This window comes from Halichoerus grypus, chromosome 1, assembly GCF_964656455.1.
Source record: "Halichoerus grypus chromosome 1, mHalGry1.hap1.1, whole genome shotgun sequence".
NCBI lineage: Eukaryota > Metazoa > Chordata > Mammalia > Carnivora > Phocidae > Halichoerus > Halichoerus grypus.
The window spans coordinates 54,125,986-54,148,351 of NC_135712.1; the positions used below are offsets into that span (position 1 = coordinate 54,125,986).

General features: G+C 38.7%; 1 protein-coding gene and 1 long non-coding RNA gene across 3 annotated transcripts in view; one reads left to right on the forward strand and one right to left on the reverse strand.

The window, feature by feature from the left end:
* The window catches only part of LOC118520321 (uncharacterized), a 121,268-nt gene that overhangs the window by 63,538 nt on the left and 35,364 nt on the right, over positions 1-22,366 (forward strand). Inside the window, exon 3 of the long non-coding RNA XR_004909604.2 lies at positions 17,012-17,101. This is a non-coding gene — a long non-coding RNA (uncharacterized LOC118520321). The remainder of the gene's footprint in view (positions 1-17,011; positions 17,102-22,366) is intronic.
* Positions 12,123-22,366, reverse strand: part of IFT57 (intraflagellar transport 57) — a 55,819-nt gene continuing 45,575 nt past the window's right edge. The window contains exons 7-11 of one of the 2 annotated variants that reach the window (XM_036068324.2): positions 20,724-20,795; positions 19,319-19,450; positions 17,900-17,962; positions 15,966-16,032; positions 12,123-12,288 (exon numbers count right to left, since the gene is read on the reverse strand). In XM_036068324.2, the coding sequence (XP_035924217.1) occupies positions 12,134-12,288; positions 15,966-16,032; positions 17,900-17,962; positions 19,319-19,450; positions 20,724-20,795 (489 nt within the window). In that variant the 3' untranslated portion in view covers positions 12,123-12,133. Of the gene's footprint in view, positions 12,289-14,762; positions 14,962-15,965; positions 16,033-17,899; positions 17,963-19,318; positions 19,451-20,723; positions 20,796-22,366 lie in introns of those variants that run through there. The other variant, XM_036068323.2, reaches the window with a different exon arrangement.

Consider the following 22,366-nt stretch of genomic DNA (forward strand, 5'->3'; position numbering starts at 1 on the left):
GGTGTTCAAGAAATATATATTAAATAATCAAATATATTCACCTTCACAATTTCTAAACAAATAGTTGCATCCTATACTCACTCACTTGTATGCATCTTGCTTTATTTATTTGATGCTATGTCCTCAAGATTTTTCCTTATTGGTACACAAGGACCTCTTTCATCCTGTTTTTTAGACCCAAGTTATGTTCCATTGTATGGATGTACCATAATTTATTCGACCAGTCTCTTATTAATGGCCACATAATTCGTTCCCAAGTTTTTGTTATTACAAACATCATAGCAATGAATAATCTTGTGTGATTTTTTGCATTTGTAGGATAAGTTCCCCAGAAGTGCAACACCAGTTTTTTGTTTTGTTTTGTTTTTTGTTTTTTTAATCACAGTGTTTATTTTTCAATAACAGTATAAATAGCAAATATTGGTGAAGTGAAGGAAATTTCAGAAATGTTTGTTAATATAATATGTACATTTCTAGGTGTAACACCAGTTTTTAAGAAGTCATGTCCTCGGGGCACCTGGATGGCTCAGTCCGTTAAGCATCTGCCTTCAGCTCAGGTCATGATCCCAGGGTCCTGGGGTTGAACACCATGTGGGGCTCCCTGCTCAGTGGGGAGCCTGCTTCTTCCTCTCCCTCTGCCCCTCCCCCCCTGCTTGTACTCTCTCTCACTCGCTCTGTTCCTCTCAAATAAATAAAATCTTACAAAAAAAAAAAAGTCATGTCCTCCCCCAAATATTGGTGACAAAATTCTCAATCAAATAGAACACTGATCTACCTGGCATGACATTTCTTGTGTTCTGTTCAGTGTCATTGGGGTTGCTAATGCCAGGTGTCTTTAGCCCGCTTTTTTAAAAAAGCACAGAGATTTGCAGAAAGAGAAAGAGTGAGCAGTGTTGGAAGAGGTGAAATTGACACATGGATGCTCAAGATCGTGCTGAAAGATCAGAGGGCGCTCAAATCTAAAATCCCAGAAATCCCCACAAATCTTGTGTGGCCACTGCTTGGGTCTCTAAGCTGGCTGTCTTCGCTGTGAGGTATAGGCTTTAATTGCTATTGTCTGATAATCCACATCTGTGCTTTCAGTGTTTTTCTAGGGACGTTTGAGAATCCAGGCCAATACATAATGGCTTCCTTGCCAATCTTGCTTCATCATCGCCTTTCGTTTTCCTCTAGCCTTGGGGCTTTGATTTGATTATTTTGGTCAGACTGTGACACTGGGGACATGGGGCTGAAATGACAGCCTCCCACTCGCTTTATCTCAGTGTTGCTTCTTACAGGGCCATAGGACATGGATGAGGGTGCTGTAAGAAGACAGTCTCTGAATCCTTAACCCTGTGCTTCTTTTCACTGCCATGTTTCTATCTGAGACGTGAAGATAATGATACATGCCCGCACCCTTTGAGAATGTGGTGGTGAATATTAATGAGATAAGCTTCAAAATGCAGTTTGAGCTCTTCAGGCCTGAGGTCCTTGATAAAAATTGGGTACTAGAATCAGGGAGATAAAAGAGCACAGTCCAACCATGACCATTTTTCATTAGAGAGTACCTTGACAACTGCTCTGTGCCTCTAACAATACCTAGGACCTGGCAGGAGAGTGCATTCATATTTTTAATATTTTGCCTTATTGTCTTATGTCCTTACTGCCAGGGACTGTGGGTAGTTTATTCAATCAGCAGATGTGTTTCGAATGTTCACTGGGTTCCGATGGAGGCGTCAGTCTCGGGAAGAACCCCGGGCTGTGGGCTGGGAGGGCTGCTTCACGCAGACTCCGCCGCACCCATGTGAGCGCGAGGCGCAGCCCACCTCCCCTGAGCCCCTGTTGCCTGTTCATTAGAACAGAGAGATGAGCTCTGCCCTGTGCATCTCTGTACATGAACGGGGACATTCAGTGAGAGTAGAAGTACAAGCTTGTTCAGTAGAATAAGGCCCTTTAAAAATGAATATGAACGTTTAGACGGGGTACTTCTCAAGTTGGAAAGAAAACTGAGATGTCAGGAAACAAAGACTGCCTACTCTAAGCCAAGGCTTCCCATCCGCAGCCGAACTATAAACCAAGAACATATCTACATTTTCTACTGTGATATAGCAAAATCATATAGGTCTACATATGTGTAAAATATGTATATAGGAGATCTGTAAAACAGGCATATACATATTATAAAATAGATATCAATTCTTCGATAATGATGACAACAAACAGAATCTTTCTTTTAGTTAGTGCACATTGAACTGGCCTATAAGGGGAGTTGGTTTTCTGTCTCCTGAAAGAACCAGGAAATGTCAGAGGGGCCCATTGCCAAACTCAGAGCCCTGTCAGCATGCTTTCCAGCCCTGGCAACGGTCCCGTGGCCTTGGGATGGCCTTACGCGCCTGGTACAGATTCTGTTCCAAGAGCTCTAAGGGCTCAGTGAGAGGAAAAGTATCTGTTGATGTTTTTTGTTTTTCTTTCCTGAAAGTGGATGGCTAACTGGGGCTGGTGATGCTAGTGGATGTGGTGGTGGTTGGAGTCTAGAGGCAGCAAAAACGTATTGCTCCCATTTCTGGGCGAAGGGGGCAATGCAGATGAGGGGGGCAGGCAAGGCAAGAATTCCAATAACCCAGTAGCATTGTCTTTCACATTCAGAACTGCCTCATTTCAGACTGTGTCCCACAGTCGGGACTGGTGAGGCCTGAGGTCCTAAGGAGAGCATCACTCCGCTCGATGTGACTGTCATAGGTACCAATGCAGGCTTCAAGTTGGGGCATTTTCTCATCTTTGGTTAAGCTCTGCAATTGGGATCCTTATGCAAAATTCTCATTTTTGAATGTTGGTGTGTGTGGACGGATGTACTCAGACGTACATCCACAGGTCTTTATGTGAGAGAAACTGGCATGGGCTCCCTGGGGGTCCTTGGACCTTCGGGGTCAGAGAGCAGAGGGCAGTGTCAGCCCAGAGGGGTGGACATGGTTAGAAACTAGCCCTGTGGCAACATTGTCACGTTCTCTCCTTCCCGTGCTCAGCCTGACCACCAAGGTGGGGATCGAGAGGCTTCTGGGCCACAGTGTAAACATCTGTCACCTTCCTGGGGACTGGCAGTGAAGGAAGGCACCTTTAGCACTGTTTTGGATTCCCCATTTGTTTGGTCAAAGTTCATGGGTCCCCCTGGCCAGAAGGGAGTTAACATGCAGATCATGGAACTATGCTCTGAAAGCCATGCGAGTTTCTAAAAGCAACAACAGGAGCCATATTACAGGAAAGGGAGGTCCATGAAGTGGCAGTCAGGGTGACCCCTAAAACTACATAAAGCTGGCCACTTCTAATTAGGGGAAAAGGTCACAGGCTGGTGATTACATCTTCGTGTAAAATGGCAGCGCAACAATAGGCTTCCTATAAGATAATTCTGAGGAAGTGGTTTGCTCCAGAATTGGAAGGATAGGGATAAATAATACCAAATGATTCGTTGTCTTGCTCCTTTGGACTCCCTGGACTTTCCCAAATGGCTAAGCAATGGGCGAGAAAGTGTCTGCCAGGGCACAGGCTACAACTATGGATTTGGAGAGAGGACTTCTGTTCAGCTGATTATTTCAATTTTCTCACCCATAAAAGGATATGGCCAAAAAACACTTTTTCAATACTCTGCAAAAGCCAATTTGGAAGACAAAGGCTTAATTCTTTTCTTTTCTCTCACTGTTAAGCCTGTATGTAGAAATCAACCACATCTAATTTAATCACACCTGCTTCTATTTTGATGATAAGATCAAAGGATTTATAAGCTAAGGAATATAAGCCCAGGGAAGGAAGGAGGCGGGCCAGAGGTGGTGGGTATGAGCACACATTGAGCACCTAATAGGTACAATCACATACATTATCCTATTTAATACTTGCAACCTCCCCAGAGGGAGGCCTCGTTACCATCATTTTACAGTGAAGCGAGTTTTCTTTTTGAAGATTTGTTCCAATCACAAATAAGTGTGTAAAATAAAAGTCATACACAGGAAATGAAGGAAGAAGAGAAAAAGGCAAACATTAGAAGCTACATTCTCCTCACTTGCCTTTATCTGATTAATCCTTCTTAGTTGCCTTCCTCTGGCCAGTCCTTATGCGTGAGCATTTCCAATTCTTGGTCCTTTCCCCAGTCTGTTTCTGCAAGTGCTTACCCATTTCAGGCTTGAGGTACAGCCTCCTGGGAGGGGAATCCCATCTCTGTCCCTGATTCTGTCCTACATTCCAAAGCCATGCCAGTCTTGCCCGCTCCCAGCTAGCCACCTGTACACATAAATATGTTGTTGGGGTTGACCTGCTCATGGCCAACTGGTGTGTACTGGGCTGGAGTCATTCCAGCCTCGTCCAGAATCTCAGTGAGATTAGGACTAAATAGCATCTCCCCAAACCAAGAGGTCAGAAATCTGACTGAAGGGAGCAGTTTTGGATCAGCAGCACCTTCTGGAAGTAACGCTTGGAGGCTGCTGAATGGTTTCTGGAGGGCCATGCAGTTTTCCGGTGTCCTGGACTTTAGGGATTCCCCTCCAAGGTGTGGTCACTGCAGGAGGGATTCCACGCAATATCCCTACCTACTTCCAGTTTCTCCACCAGCCCCAGGCCTGGGGATGACCAGATCTGACTCTCACTCTCCATGACCTGCCATTACCTAGGTTGTTAGCATTTGGTATCATGCCAACTCTCTGATCCCTGGCCTGCTGCCCCTGGATCGAAACTCCCCAACTCCCACTTACTGATTCCAAACTGGACTAAAACTTGACATCCTCAGGCAGACTTGGTCTTTGCCATCCCGGCCTCCTCCAAGGAAATGAAAGCTTGGTCCTTTTCTCATATTCCATATTAGTCTCTAGGCAGACTCCTCCACCATCTCCCATTACAAGATGTCCCATACCGACTCTTGACTGACAGTATTTGCAGCTATTTGAGTGTATACACATGATGGTTTCAACATGCTTCAAATACAACAATGTTCAGATCAACTATGTAAGGTGTCTCTCCTGACCCTGAATCTGGTTCCTTCCTCATGTGTATTATGTAAGAAGGGCCAAAGGGGACAGGCATAGAATAGTGTAGTTGTCAACCATAGCTGCCAAACTTCCTTGCTTTTCTCCAATGACACCTCTCTGGAAAGTCATGGCTGGCACCCTCTCTCCCTCCTCTCCTCAGCTCCCTCTGCACTTTTTGTGTGGCAAGAATTTCTAAGTTTGCCACTAACTGGGTTATATGGGTCAATTTTCTCTTCAAGGTGTTGTGATGATGTAATAGGTATATTAAATTTCTTACAACATAGTAGCAGCTCAATAAATGGTATTTATGATTTAAAAAATTAGTACGCTATAACCAACTTGATTTACTTTTGCCCTTCAATGTCATATCATCTATCTTTATATTTCTCAGATTGAAGGTTTATGGTATAATGGGTTCAAATCCTGAGTCCACTATTATATGGCTTTGGGCCTGTTACTTTGCTTCTCTGGATCTCAGTTTCATATCCGTAAACTAGAAATAATAACCTCCCTTACTGAGGTGCAAAATAAAATGTGATATTATAGATAAAATGCTTAGCACAGTGCTTGGCATACATAATAATGATCATTATCACGGTCTTTGTGCCTTTGCTCACATTAGTCCCTCTTTCTGGAATGCTGCTTCTCCTCTTCCATTTTGCAAAATTCTGAAAGACCTGGATTCTTTCCTCCCAGTGGATTCATGTCTCCTCAGCTGTGTTCTACTGTATCCAGGTCTGTTATTATATTTTATTTATCGTATTATGACTATTTGATTCACCACTTCTCCTGCTTGACTCCTTATCTTGGCATTCAAAATCTTCCTTTTCATCTTTCTTTTTTTCCTCCCAGTGTACCTCGAATCCTTCCTCTCCACCATCTGATCCCTTAATGCCCTTCTGTATTCCCATGACTTTATGTCTTTCCCTCTGCCTGAAATGGCCATTCCTGTTTTTCTTTGCTTTTGGAATCTTACTCATCTGTCAAGGACCGACTCTAGGAATTCTTCTCTATATTTCCTCCAAGTTAGAATCGCTCCTTCACCCAACTCAATACCAATTGGTTTATTTCTTTATTTTGAAAGTTACCATTAAAATGTTTTAATTAATGCACATATCTTCCCCATTAGATTCTGAGCTCTTGAAGGGAGAGATTATGTCTGATTATTTGTTTCCTCTATTATCTACTACTGTGCTCAAAATATAGTAGTTATCCATCACATTTTTGCTGTATTTGTACTACGTAAGTGTACTACACAGTATCTGCCTAAAGCAAGAGGTCAAAAATACGAATGAAGGTAGCACTTCTAGATCAGCAGAGCCTTCTGTAAAGCTCGTGGATTGCTGAATGGTTTCCAAGAGTCAAATGAATAGGGAGTTTAAAATCTGTCACAATCTCTATCTGAAATACAATATCCTAGTCATGAACATTAGTGTAGGCTAACATTTCATAACTAATGAGGCCCTGGAACATAAGAGAAATCAGGTCAGATGCCAGGGAAATATGTCAGTAAAACTAAGAAAAACATAATAAACTCTGGCTACGATTTTTAGTCCCTGTGTATTATGTAGAATCATTATTGAAATTTATGGTTGTGGAAAACTGGCCAGTTTCAGTTTCAGCATGGTTGAGGCAGGGACATTTCCTGTTATCAATAGGAAGCTGCTATACAATTAAATGGATCAATGATGCAGTGAACTGAATTAGTTGTTTTTTTATAGCAAGTAATTGGACTAGTTGTGCATTCTACATTTTTCAGTTGTACAAGCATGATCTTTGAATCTATCATGAGGGAAGATACTTGGGCTGCTTTAGCCTATTGATTTGAGAGGCAGTAAAAGGAACTGGGTTTAGTTAGAAAGGCAGTAAAGTTACATCAATAAAATGGTACAGGGGATGCACATTTGACACACTGAGTGGCTTTATGGAGACTTAATGATTTTTTAGAACAATTTGCAAATCTGATCTAATTCAATTAGTACTATAATAATCTACCTTAAAATATGGTGGAACATTCTTTTATATATTTACTGCATTTGGTTCTGGTCTACAGAACATTATAATACTTCTTATCAGTGATGTGTTGGTAAACCGGCTTTTTGTTTTGTTTTTGTTTTCTTAAAGCCCTAATTTTTAATGTTTTCCTATTTCCATGGTGTAAATACTCCCATTATGCACTGGCTTTAACCTACCAACAGTTTAACAACTGCTCTCAAAGTTTCTAAATATCTGACAATCAGCTCTTAGGAACTGGTACACCATTGCAAATTATTTAAATAGCGTAGGAGAGCCTGCTAAAGATTTAAAATCATGCAATTTTAGAATGAGAAGCATTCAGTATATTCTAGTCCTACTCCTAACTTTCCAGAAAAAAAAAAATATTGACACTGAGGATAAGTGATGTCCTAAAAGTTATGCAAAAACTTACTAGCAGGCTTGTGGTTGGAATCATGGTGTCTGGATTTCCCATTCAGTAATCTATGCAAAAGCCTTTATATAGGGAGTAGAGAAAAATTGTCATTGGGCATGAATGGAAACGTGACTGTATAATGTTGCTTTGGGATTCGGATGGGAAGGATGAGTGACAGGAGCTGTGAACCTGAAGTCCCATAGAGCTGCTCCAAGCTGTGTTGAGAACCATTTAGGTTCTCAGTACAAACTAAAGTTTGTAATCCTGGTTTGAAAATGGGCAGGCCGCTTGACCTTTTTGGACATTGGCTTTATGATTTTTTTTAAGTGACAATTTTTAATATTAGTATGTCTCAAACCCTAGTGTGTATTAAATAATTTAGGATACTTAGTAAAAATCACCCCAGATGGGGCTAATGTTAAGATAGTCCACAGGCCAAACTTTAAGAAAACTAGTTTAGATTCTTTTTAAAGAGCTCTTCAGATCCAAGGTGCTTTATCTGTTTACTGGCAAGCAAGGACAGTTTCTAGAGTGGTAACTCCCCAAAGTAGTTCTTCAATTAGCTGTATCAGTCATCTGAACAGCTTTTTTATATTTCTGGCCTCTCAGTCCCACCCAAGAACTATCAAGTAAGAATTGAAGGGTTAGAGGGCTAGGAAATTGTTGTTTTGTTGTTGTCGTTGAAGTTGCCTATTCGATTTTGATGTCCAAGCAGAGTTAGGAATGTCAGACGTTGCTAGCCTAGAGAATGTCTTGCAGGGTAAGAAAGTGGTAACTCGTTGCTAACTGCTGACCCACAGAGAAGGGGCTATGCACAGGGGCTTTAAGCCTATGCGATAGCATTTCAAGTGGGGGATGGGAAGGAGCAGGTGATAGGTTCCAGACTACTGTCTGATGGTCAGCTGGAAAGTGTCCTTGTAGTACTTGGCAGAACGAGGACAAAGTGTGGAAGGGGTCTGACACAGTCCTGATATAAGGCGTTGATGGTGAATCAGCAAATCCTAAGTTTGAACTTTGCATGTCTATATCAAATGCACACAATTACGTAAGTCTAACACTTGAGACATGTTATTTAGGACACATTTAGATGAGCATGGTTCTTGTCCTCCTCTCTTGTATTTTAAAAATGGCTTCTCAAAAAACCCAAACAAATAGACTAGTGAATCCAAACTTGTTCTTACTCTTTAAAATGTCATTTCTGCTTTTAAAATATAAAGTTTTAGGATTTATGACTTGGTTGTTAGGCACATTAAGCTTTGAAAAAGGTAAAGCTATGACAATGGTTGCTATTTGATCACAAAATAGGACAGTACATTCTAACGACTGTAATTACGTTATTATTAAAGACTGCTTTAAAGGAAAAACAAAAAGCCTTTTTGGCAGGCATAGAAGAGTTTTAAGAAGAAAAGCATTTGGCCATGTCATCCTAGGTTCTCCACAAAGTCTCCCAAATCCTCAAAGTCTACTGACATTCAAAGAACATCGCGTGCATGTTAATCATCCATGCAGGAGAGTTATGAACCAGAGTGACATGTGTCTCATCTTCCTACCCACATCCCTGGCAGATCCCTGGTTCTAATAAAAGGTTGAAAATAATCTCAAATTTGTACACTGATTTTCACATGCTCATTTACCTAAATCTGCATTCTCAAAGTGTGTTCTTGGATGAAAAGGATCTGTGATTACATATTTGTAAAAAAAAAAAAAAAAGGAACTATATTCACTATTTGCAGAATCACAATGCAGATGAGAAGTCCTAAAGAAAATGAAGCTTAACATTTTCAAATGTACTGGTTATAGAAGTTTGTTTTTGGGTAAAACTCATGGGAAATGCTGACCTAGCTAAGCTAGAGGGCAGTAGAAAAAAAAAAAAACTCCCTTAGAATTGTCAAAAACTTGTTCCTATTTGATCAATGAATGAATGATTATAAAAATATAAGATGTGTTCAGTGGGCCATATAATTTTATTGGGGAGGTCATATTATTTTAACAAGTTGATTTTCTATTTGATTCAGAGGGAGGCTAGCTTCTATATAGAGCATATAATTTCCAAGAACCATCATTTCTTAAGCTTTATATTTTGAAATAATTTCAGGGTTATAGAAAAATTAATAAAAAATACAATGGAAAGGGGTTAATATCCAAAATCTATAAAGAACTTAAATAACTCAACACCAAAAAACCCACAAGTAATCTGATTAAAAATGGGCGGAGGACCTGAATAGACATTTTTCCAAAGAAGACATACAGATAGCCAACAGACATATGAAAAGATGCTCAACATCACTAATCACCAAAAAAATTAACATGAGATACCACCACCTGTCAGAATGCCTAAAATCAAAAACATATGGAATAACAAGTGTTAGTGAGGAAATGGATAAAGAGGAACCCGTGTGCACTGTTGGTGGGAATGCAAATTGGTATAGCCACTGTGGAAAACAGTACAGAGGTTCCTCAAAAAGTCAAAAATAAAATTACCATATGATCCCAGTAATTCCACTACTGGATATTTACCCAAAGAATACGAAATCACTAATTTGAAAAGATATATGCACGCTTACGTTTATTGCAGCAGTATTTACAATAGGCAAGATATGGAAGCAATCCAAGTATCCATAGATCAATGAGTGGATAAAAAAGATGTGGGGTTTGTGTGTGTGTGTGTGTGTGTGTGTGTGTGTGTGTGTATATATATATATAATGGAATATCACTCAGCCATACAAATGAATGAGATCTTGCCATGTGCCACACAACATAGATGGACCTAGAGGGTATCATGCAAAATGAAATAAGTCAGAGAAAGACAAATACCTAGGATTTCACTCATATGTGGAATTTAAGAAACAACAACAACAACAACAACAACAAACGAAAAAAGAAAGAAAAGAAGGGACAGACTAAAAAACATACTCTCAAATACAGAGAACAAACTGGTGGTTGCCAGGGGGGAGGTGGGGAGAAGGGATGGGTGAAATACATAAATGGGTTTAAGAGCACTTATCTTGATAAGCACTAAGTAATGTATAGAATTGTTGAATCATTACGTTGTACACCTGCAACTAATACAACACTGTATGTTAACTATACTGCAATAAAAAAAGCTGCACCTCCTTAAAAAATACAAGATTTCCAAAATGTTAACAATTCACCGTATTTTTTTCATCATCCTCCTTCTCTTTATATATACGTGAATACACAAACACACACACACACACCCGCATTTTTTTTTTTTGAGAATCATTTGAGAGCAAGGTGCTGACATGATATTCCTTTACCTCCAAATATTTGTGTGTTTTAGCAAAAACAAGGATATTCCCTTACATAACCATAGTATAAATATAAAAAAATTAACGTTATTTTATTTTTTAAAAGATTTTATTTATTTGAGAGAGAGAGAGAGCATGCACAAATATGGGGTGGGGGCCGGAGAGGGAGAAGCAGGCTCCCCGCTGAGCAGGGAGCCCGATGTGGGACTTGATCCCAGGACCCTGGGATCATGACCTGAGCTGAAGGCAGATGCTTAACCGACTGAGCCACACAGGTGCTCCCAAAATTAACAATACTACTATTATGCAATTTACAGAGTTTATTCAAAATTTACCTATCTCAATAATGTCCTTTTCTAACAACAACAACAAAATGTCTTTCCTGGTCCAGGATCCAAACTGGAATGACTTGTTGCATTTTAATTATGTTTCTTCAGTCTCTAATTTGGAGCAGTTCCTCAATATTTCTTGTTTTTCATGACCTTATCATTTTTGAAGAATATAGGTCATTTTGTACAATGTCCCTCCACTGGATTCGCCTGATGTTTCCTCATGACTGGATTCAAGCTATGCATTTTCAGAAGGAACCCCATCAATGTTTGCCCTTCTCAGGAGACACATGATACCGACTTGTCCCATTACTAGTGGGGTTAACTCTCGATCACTTAAAGTGGTGTCTGCCAGGTTTTTCTTCTGTAAAGTTACCATTTTTACTCTTCATGGAATATTTTACCTAGTTTGAGACTATGTAAATATTCAGATTTTCATTAAATTCTCACCTAGTAGTTTTAGCATTTGTCAACCTAAATAAAGAGGTAAATTGAAGCAAACTCAAATTACTGGAAATTGAGTTTATTCAGGAATAGCATAGGAACTACAATTCAGGAAACACACTCAAGCTATAGGTGAATCTGTTGAGATTTCAGGATGGGCCGTAGTTTTGAACAAGGAGTGCAGACAGGAAGACCAGCCAGACCAGCCAGAGTCCAGGCAGTAAGTTCATTGGATTGAGGATAGGGAGGTATACTTGACCTATGTTCATTGGTCAGGAGATAAATGTGGGTCTTCTAGAAATTAGGCATTTATGAGAAATCAGTCTCTCCATTCCTAAATTTTGTTCTGAGGGCACATGGATGAGAGTCCCCATTTCCTATCCTCTGGTTCCATTTTAGACTGAAATCCTTTCACATATCCTTTGATGATTCTTGCCCGAAACAATTACTACTATGGTAATTGCCAGATGGCAATTTCTAAATGCAATATTCTTTTTACATTAGCTGTCATTCTCTTGTAAGGAAGACCTCGCTCTTCTTCCACTGATTCACTTATTTCGTCAACATTAAAAATAAAATACGCAGTTATTTTACTAGCAAAATTAGTTTATTCAGAAATAGCAGAGGAATTGCAATATGGGACACGCAAGCTATGGTGAACCATAGGCAAATCAGAAGAGACAAAGGGAAAGTCAGCTTTTATTAGGTTTGAGGAGGAAATTGGGGAGGGTTGTTTTGAACAAAAGTTCATGGGAGAAGCGCAAGAGTTTAAGGTTGTGGCAGTTTCTCATTGGCTGCAAGCGACGGTTAGTGCTTTGTTGCGGCGGGGAGGGAGCTTCCTTTTTTTCTGAAAAGCAGAAAATGAAATTCTTTGTGAAAAATGTCTTTCCTTGTCAAGATAATTCTTATCTTCCTTCTCTCTGCTGGTTATGCAGGCTGCAACAAGTGGTACGTGCGTGAGCGCTCCCCCTCAGGCTGTCTGACTCCATTATTTTAAGTGAGGTTTCCTTCATTAATTTTCACAATTTCTATCTGTATGGACTCACGGTTTCTTATTTTATTCATTACTATCATTATTTATTTTAATGTTCAGTTGTCCCAGATGGACTGGTGGGACGCCCCTCAATCTGCCTGTGTCCTTTAGCCATTTTCCCATCATTCTTTGAGCACTTCTTTGCTTCCTGGCAGAAAGGGATATTCCTGCTCATATTGTGCTTTTCCTGCCCAGCCCAGGAGTCAGTCATTCTTCTAAGAAGCCTGTTTTTGTTTTAAGTAGATAATTTTAAAACCAAGAACTGAATGTGAGGCATTCTCACTGTTACTGCGCTGTCACCGCTTCTAGGCCCTCTTAGAGGACAGAAAGAGTAAATACATGCGTGGGTGTGTACGTGGGTTTCTACATACTTACTTATTTCTGTTAATCCGTATGTATTAAAAAATCATGTGTCTACTGATGCTTCCAATTCCAATCCAGTACCACAGAGGGGGAAAAACATCATTTACAATTACTATCTTGAAACTGCGTCAAAACTCATAGACTTGAAGTCATTATATTTGCCATGCTGTACAATAGGAACTATGAGACATTCTGGAACTGGGTAATGCCAGTCATCCACCCATCCTCTTAGAAACTCATGCTTGGTGTGCTAGGTACTTGGCTAGAAATATGGAAATGAAAAAGACTTTCTCCCTTTTCTCAAGCAGCTCAGTCTATGCGAGAGGGTAGGAGAAAATAGATAATTACCATGCAGTGCAATAAATTCTGTTATTAGAGGTATTCAATGTTCTGTGGGAACAGAGAAGGGGGGTACCTACGCCAAACTGAGTAAACTAGATTGCTTCAGAGAAGAAAATAAAAATAGGTCACCCACAGTACTTGCTGGAAGAGTTCTTAGATTACTGCATGTTTACACAAAGTGAAGAGTGTACTTTTCTTCTGAGCAAAAGTACACTTTATGGAGAGCTCTAATTTATCTAGAAGAGTTCTCTGCATTGATTGAATTCATCAAAAATCTGCAGCCATGACAATATCTAGGCAGGTAAGTTCCAAGGGAATCAGTGTTCGCTTGTGACACCCAAGTTGGGGTTTCCCCTCTTTCTTCCAGGCCCCACTCAATGGCCATAAAATAAGGGAAGAGAAAGTTTGGATTTTTTCAACTGCCTATATCCCAAACTAAATGAACTGACTTATTTGCCATTACATTTATTGTCACCCTCTTGAGCCAGAGAATAGTTTACACATCCTGACTTTCTTCCATCTAAACTTAAATTCAAGAAGAGTATGAAGGAAGAAGAAAATTTGTGTGCATGTGTCATCTACGAAGTAAAGTCAGAGGCAGAAAATTGGGGGGAGAAAATATTAGGATAAAAATTGAGAAAGGGATTTTATTAGATTTACTAGATTTCTTTTTCTTCTTTTTAAAACATAAATGCGGGCTATCTTCTGGTTTGTGCTCTCTTTGCCAGTTTCCCCCAGTTGTTAAGTCTGGTCACTCTAATATTGTTTATTTCACAATTTAGAAGTCCCAGACTAGAAAGTTGCTCAGTACGATGTGCAAGTAAAGATCAGAACCAGGAGCCTGATCTTCACATGTCTTGCTATCTCCCGTTCTGCTGCTTTAGCACAGAAAAAAGTAGAACTAAGACATATAATTATGCCTTTTTTGTCACTACAGAGTCAAACATGACTGAAATGTTTGTTTGTTTGTTTGTTTATTAGGTGGCCTTAGATCAGAGAAGATATAAAATCATTCTGGTCATGAAATACTCCTGATAAATAATAAACTTCAAATGTTAATAAGGACACTGAAGTTTTCTCGTATGCTTTTTAAAAGAAATGTAATTTTAGGTAACCATAAAGCTGAGGCAAAGGTAGTTTGGGTTCTTAAAAAGAATCCCCAGCCCTCATTAGCTGCCGCCGGGCGCAGAAGCACTTGTGCTCACTGCGGAGGTGGATCAAACTGAAGGTGCCAGGCTTGTGTCAAAGGTCCATGTCGCTTGTGAGACCCAGCAGCAGGAGTCCCTGCAGAAAGCATGGGTCATACACACTGGCTTGCACAAGGAACAATAAGAAAAATATGCCACCGGGTGGGGGGTTTAACATCTGCAATGATTAGTGAAAGCTTCTTTGAGAGTTTTTAATTACTTTATTGTATATTAGATTCAATTTAAAGGCTTTAACCATCCATAAACACCATGATACAATATGTATGTGTATATATGTAAAAAAATACCCACTGAACATGCTTTAAGAGGTATAATTGTGTTTTGAAATCTTGCCACATGAAATACACTTTGATATAAAAAAAACAACTAATCAGAAGCATGAAAAACAGTATGTTTTAATAAGAGCCTATTGCAGATTCTGGAATGATTGTTGCATGCATGTCCCTAGTCATGTTGGACTTCTCCTTCAGTTTCGATTGGAGTAATGTGTGTTCCACAACACCAATTCTGATGTCCATCTGAACGGTTTCTTGCTTCAGCTTTGTTAAGCTCTGTTTAATCTTTACCAAGGGAGCTGCAGAATGAAAATAACATGCAATAAAAATGTTCATTTGGAGTATCGGTGTATTACAGAATTGTATGACATTCTCCTCACTTTGTCTTAAGCCAAAAATAGGGTTAAAAACACAGCCAACAACATACTGACATTCACACAGTTTTGCTGTGGTATTTTAAACACCTGAGATTTAGGATGGGAAATGACGCAGCATTTGATACTGAGGTTGAATTTCCTTCCTTTTCTCGGGGAAGAGTTACTAAAGGGGTATTTAAGGATGTCTTTAATAAGTTTTATGGGCTAGAATATTTGTCTGAAGGAAAGGGGATACAATGTGAGAAAAGAAGGAAGAAAGAATTACCTGAGAGGTAGAGATAATGGGCTCATTCAAACATACTGCAAAACCTCTAAACGCCCTCTTTTGAACGATCACTCAGTATATATCATCAGAACTCTGGAAAATCTTTCTAGAACACAGAAGGGCCTTAGACAGTAAACCAGGGCCCTGCCAAAGTAACTAGCTCACGATGGAGCATGATTACTAGAGAATTAGTAATTCTTCTCTATTTGACCCCTTTGCCCAGTCAGGCCCACTGGGGGGAGAGGAAGAAAAACAAAGGTCATCCCATCGCTGTCTTCATGCCATTTGGGCACACACTTAGTGCTCTTTTGCACATAAAATGGAATAATGAAGCTCCTTTGATGAAAACAGAAAATACTATTTTTTGAAAATTGGAATAACAAAGTGTATATTTAAGTATTTCCCACTCTATCTCTGAATCAACTCAGTTTGAATCAAAAAATCCTAAATAAGGGTAAAAAAAGTATGACTCTCCTCAGCTGACTGATAAGGAAAACAGTATATGGATTATCAGACATCATTTTTGCACCATGTACCTACCTCTCCTCAAATTCATTTTAAAAAGCAGACTCCCAATTTATTAATAGTATTTTGTTAAATAGATTTCTTGAGAAATACTCTCCTCGCGCTCATTTTCCCCTTAGGAGAAGTGTGTACTCACCACCATCAGTCATGCTGCTGCCTTTTTCTTCCATTTCTTGCTTTACCTTCTCTAGTTCTTCTGTCACCTTTAATTTAAAAAAAAAAAAAAGTTTTCATGAGCTCTGGATTTTAATAAACTTTCACAATTATTGAATGATGTAGTAAGAAAATTTAGACATAATACATCTGTAAAGGGACACAAAAATATTAGGAGTGTTCTGGACATAATCTGAATAATAAGATAAAGTAGGTAGATACACAAAGGTTTTTATCTTCTGAGAGTGCTCCTAACATTAAACTTCACCAAATGACGTTCTCAGGCTGTCACGTGACAATAAAAAAAAACTAAGTTGTGGTTTTAGGCCCCAGACACGCAAACCTTGCAGTTACCTCCTAGCCCCTACCGTGTCAGTCCTTTCTGGTTTTTTTAGAGAAGGGCGAGCGGGGCTGGGGGTGGGGAGGAGCAGACGGGGAGGGAGAGAATCTTAAGCAGACTCCACGCCTGACGCGGGGCTCCATCTCACCACCGTGCGATCGTGACCTGAGCCGAAATCAAGAGGAGGCCGCTCAACCGATGGAGCCACCCGGGCGCCCCAACCATGGCCAGTCTTTAATAATGAGTCATTAATTAAAACCATATACACATCCTGAGAAGATTTTGGATTTCTAAGGCTTACTAGGTATCTTTCTTGATATTATAGTTTTATAAGAGAAGATGCCATCTTTTCCTCTATAGGATGCTAAAAATAATGTTTATACCATATGGCTGTATATAAAAATATTCCAACTGCTCTATCCAAACCATGAACTCCAAGAGGCATATTGCGCTGTCACATTGGCTCCTGTCTGTACCCTACGTCATACTCAAAATTATACTACTACAGCCTCTATTAGCAAAATTCCAACCTAGCATATTATCTTTGAAAAATCAAAAAATTTTTATATGACCTAGAACTAAGCCATAATTATTGTAACTTAGTAGGCTTTATTTTTATCATACTGGTGAGTAAAAACTTCCTTGGGAATAAAGTGCTCATCCAAGTAAAGCAAATTAATTTTTTTTAGGCACCTGCAATGTTACAACTGGGGATAACTACCTCCTCCAAAAGAACTAAATGGGTCCCTGGACTCCCTTCAAGTGTTAATTTACCTAACGTAAGTGAGCACTTTACTTCTACATAACATTCTATTTGCCTAGAAGCACCACAGGGTTAGGGTCTAAATATTTCTGAAGTTAAACTTTCAGTATTCTAAAATAACTATGCCTCAAATAATCTCTATAAAAGAAACTTAATTCTATTATATAGAAAAAGTCTGGGACAATTACTGAAGATAATCTTGTACATTGGCTATTGACCTTGTTGTAAGATTTTTTTTTTCTCTCAGCTCTTCAGTAAAAAATTGGAATATATATTAGATCTTACCCTCTTGCCTGATGATGAAAATCAATACAACACTATATGCAAATATTTCAGAAGTTCCCAGAGGGAAAGGGTTACAAGCCACTTCCAGTTTGTGGACAGAGAAATACTCAGGCTCACATACATCAGCAGCAATCACGAAAAACAAATCTTACATCTTACAGACTAACATTAAAATTTGTATAAGACATTTAAGCCAGTGCTTTACCTACTCTTCTATATATTAATCATAATTATTAGGTTTTTAAAAAGATTAAGGAAGGTTATAAATGTGCTAATATTATCAGCAGGTTCTATGTTGAATTTAATGAAACAACTTCAGGCATTTTATGGAAACAAACAGTATATACATACATAATTGGTTCATTGTTAAGAAAACTAGGGACTGCCTCCTAAGGAAAAGCACGTAAAGCCCCGGGGAGCGGTGACTGAGGTCAACAAGGCCCGGCTGTAGCTGTATGGAGCCGCCCATGGCTCGGTGCAGCCCGGGCTCAGCCCACATTGAGAGAAAGAGTAAGAGCACAGCGTGTACCTCAGACAGGAGCCTGGTCCTCTCCGTCACTCCGCCGTTACCCTGCTGGTAGCGCTCCCTCGCCTAAGGGAGGAAACATTTTGTTTAATGACAAATTCAAAACAGAAGCAGATTACTTAAATGTGACCTCTTTGTGTTTGCAGTTTCTGCATATCATTTTATGACAACCCCCCCCTCATTTGTGAATACATTTGTGAAAGTGACATTTAACTGTAGCTGTTTTATGTCCCTAATAGGCACCATGTATTTAAACGAAGGCACTATAAAATGATAAACTACCTTAACCTTCATATACTGACTGTGTAACTCACATGGGCATGGTTCACAATAAAAACTGTCCTCAGCTGTTCCTACATGGTTTAGGAGAGTAGCTCTTGGTTGATCTAATTTGCATGCTATGCAGAGAAAACCAGTTCTAAAAAATCAATCATAATAGAGCATCAGGATGAGCAATTAATAAGGATTAACAAATGGGTATGACAGTATGGAATATGTTCTTGGGAACTAATCTAACAATTATTTAATATCAATGTTTGACAGATACACAGTGGTTTTCATCAGAGACTTTTACAGCATTTTGAAAGTAAAAACATCCACGAGTAGATGTGTGTATGAGGGAATAATTTGTTAAATAAATGACATAATAAAAAAGTGAAGATTATTTTCTGTTTGGTCTTTGAGAACTTCTGGAAGTACAGAGGTGTCTCAAGTTTATTTCCATTTTTTTCTGTCCTTGCAACCTTGTTCGCTAAAAGAAAAAAAGTCTTCAAGTGACATTTGCAAGTGTTCTTACTAGTCTTCCTCAGCATCAGGAGAGAGGGGGCATAACTCCCAAGGAAAGCCTTTAGATCCCTACTGGGGTACAAAGAACTGCTGCTTTCAAAGGCTGAAGGTTTTATTTTTTTTGTTGTTGAAATTCTAAAACCTTGAAAGGATTAAAAAATTTGCGCATTAAATTAATTAAACTGCTTGTCTTTGAACGTGTCTTGCTTTCATATTCCTTATTATGTGGCTGTAAGCCATTAAGGCAATGATGTCTTTTCCCTCTGACACATGTAAATGCATACTATTCTTTTTCCTCCTACTCATAGGGTAAATTAACAGCAGCCTTAGAAACAAAACCAGGTGTCCTGACACTCTGTTCCTGTTCTAAGCAATGTTCCCCAACAATACAGGCCTTCATTTATTTAAATCAAAAGAAGAAATGCATTTCAAGACTTCTAGAGGATAATTTCTATTACGTGTAACATGGAGATGGCAAGTTCTACCGCCTCACGTGGCTTCCTCAAGTGGGCAGAGAATCCATGTGTTGCTGTTTGTGAAAAGCACTTCATGATTCTCAAATGCAAAGTGCTGTGTCATGTTTGGGAATTAGGGTCATTAACTGAAATAAATCCCTGGATATCATTCCTAAGTTACCTCACTCAGTTGGGCTTGAGCTGCACGATATTCTTGAACCAAGTGCTCAAGCTGGTTGTTGATGTACTTTTCTCGGCTGCCGATCTTTTCCAGAGTCCTACTAATTTCATTATGAAGTTTATCCAAAAATCCCTAGAAATTCCATAGGATTTTAGTAGGTAAAAGAATTCACAAATATATTTTTCAAAAATAGTCTAAAACGGGCTAAATCTCCTTCAATTCATCCCACAAATTCTCAACCACTTGTGAAAAAGAAGATAGCTTGAAATTTTCAATAGCAAAAGAAGTCTGTAATGAGAAATATTTTAGTCACACTTGGCAGAATGTTAAAATAAAAAAAGCACCTGGTAGTGTTAGTCAATTCATTAGTCCTTATGCATATCCAAATTGTATGTGAGTGGAATTTGCTTTATATAAAGTTCGCAATCAAAGTAGGTAACAGAATAACATGACTTTCTTGTAGCACAGTTCAAAGATGACTAGAATATTCCCGTTGGAGGTAAGTCATTAAATTTATAGCTCTAGCCTGGGACCTGTAAACTTCTCATTCCAACTTTGCTTCCTTGTGGCATCCTCCAAAAAGTCCTTATTTCTGTCAGAGCAGCAAGCTTGGGGAAGTTGTAGGTTCTAAGCCTTGCTGGTCTGGTACTCTTTTATCCCTTGGGATTCAGAAAGAAAAGAATGATGAAATGTTTCTCTAATATGTAACATGTAATATATTAGAGAAACATAATATATATAGATACATTAGATTATCTATCTATATATATATATTAGAGAAATATTTCATCATTATTTCCTTTCTGAATATATTGTATAATTATATATATATTGCATATATATTATACAATATACATATGTATATATACAACTGCATATATATTATACAATATACATAATGTATACAATTTATATATTGTATAATTTGTATACATATTGTATAGTTGTATAGTATATATATTAGAGATATATATCTCTCTCTATATTAGGTATATATTATACTGCTTTGATTAGAAAGTTACCCTTCTGGGCGCCTGGGTGGCTCAGTTGGTTAAGCGACTGCCTTCGGCTCAGGTCATGATCCTGGAGTCCCTGGATCGAGTCCCACATCGGGCTCCCTGCTCGGCAGGGAGTCTGCTTCTCCCTCTGACCCTCCCCCCTCTCATGTGCTGTCTCTCTCATTCTCTCTCTCTCAAATAAATAAATAAAATCTTTAAAAAAAAAAAAAAAAGAAAGTTACCCTTCTTTAGTTAAAGTGTTAGGGCTGTTGAAATATAATATGGTACATTCAATCTGTAAGTTCCTCAAAGGCAAGGATTGCATCTTTTTTTTTTAATGTTCTCCTTTAACAGGTGTTCAACAGATGGGTAAATGTACATTGATTCACCTGAAGTAATTCACATACCTTGGTCTCCTTTAGAGCAGATTCTATTCCACTTTTGTGTTGGTGCATTTGGTCAACGTGGATTCTCCAATCCTATAGGCATAAGAGCATATAGGAACAAGTAAAATATACATTTCCTTCTTTCCTCTACTTTTTTGAAGTTGTATCCTTTATTTTAATTACTTTGGTTGCTGCCCTATTTCAGGTAGGAAAGTCCTATATATAGCTTGCAATCAGATTATAAAGAAATATGTGTAGAGCACTTTAGGATTAAAGGTTTTAAATAAATGTAAATTATTTTATGTGTTCACAGAGTGATGTCTGACAATTTGAATATAAATTATTCCTGCACTGCTGGTGGTTAATATTTATGACTACCCATCAAAATGAAAAAAAAAATCTAATTACTAGAAAAGAAATACTTGTTTAAATAGTAACAATCGCCAGAAGCAACTCTGGAATCAAGTATCATATATCAAGTATTAGTTTGTCCCCTGAAAATTAAGATGGGGCCCTTTTTTTCGGAAGACGTCTCCTTCTTAAAAAAGGAAATCTATATGGATTATTAGAGTTCATATATTTTGAGATATATCGCATTACTATTAAGGCTGACCCAAATCAGTGTGCATATTTGAAATCTATGCCAACATTTTAATTTCTTACAAGATATCTTCAAAATCTTTTGGTTTACATTACTAAAGGTAACAATTTTAAGACTGGAGAAATACCCACGATGAAAAAAAATATTATGGTAAGTTGAAGTGATGGAAGCAGGATATTCCTCAATTATACATATCTGTTTGCATACCCTGATGCTCTACTTTGCTATCTACACTATTCTGTGAAGACAAAAATATACTGTGAATTGTCCTCTTCTACCGATTTCTTAACTTAGAAACATGGGCTAGTGACTATAGGGGAAGAAAAATCCTGGGGTATATCACACATACCAATGATAAAATTACAATATATTAAAGAACCTCAAAGAGCATCTAGTCTCACCTTTATCATTTCACAGATAAGCAAAAAGAGGCCCAGTGACAGAAAGGGGCACACGTAAAGCCACTCTGGTAGTGGTGCACATGGATCAGAAGCCAAACGTATTAATTCCCACAGAATAGATTCTGGCAGGTCAGAGTTAATAAAAGGAGCAACCTGCTACTTGACACCAGGGAAGGTGCTAGAGCAGAGAACAAATCAGCACTTCCCTTTGTCCATAAGCATTTTTCTGTCTCATGAGCAAAAAATATCTCAGAATATGAGAGCTGGGAAGGACCTTAAAGATCATCTACTCATCCATTTAACAGTCATCTGGTGCAACGTTTTCATTTTACAGTTGAGGGGACTGTTCATCACCCGTGACTATGACTAGACAGATTTGGCAAGGAAACAGGCCTCTCCAACTCAGCCAGTCAACACGGGGACGGGGAGGAGAGGTGACTGGCTGGCCTGCTGCAACTGGACCAAATATGGTTAAGCCTCAAAATGGAAACCTGTTTAAGCCCAAGCAAGCATCCTTATGAAAGAAAATGAACGTAATAGGTATCATTATATTAGTAATTTTTCCAAAACAGTACTCGTCCAGCCTGATTCCAAAAAGAATTTTATAAGCTTAATAAACACCAAGTATTCCTACAGTCTCTGTGTCTGTAGATATATGCATG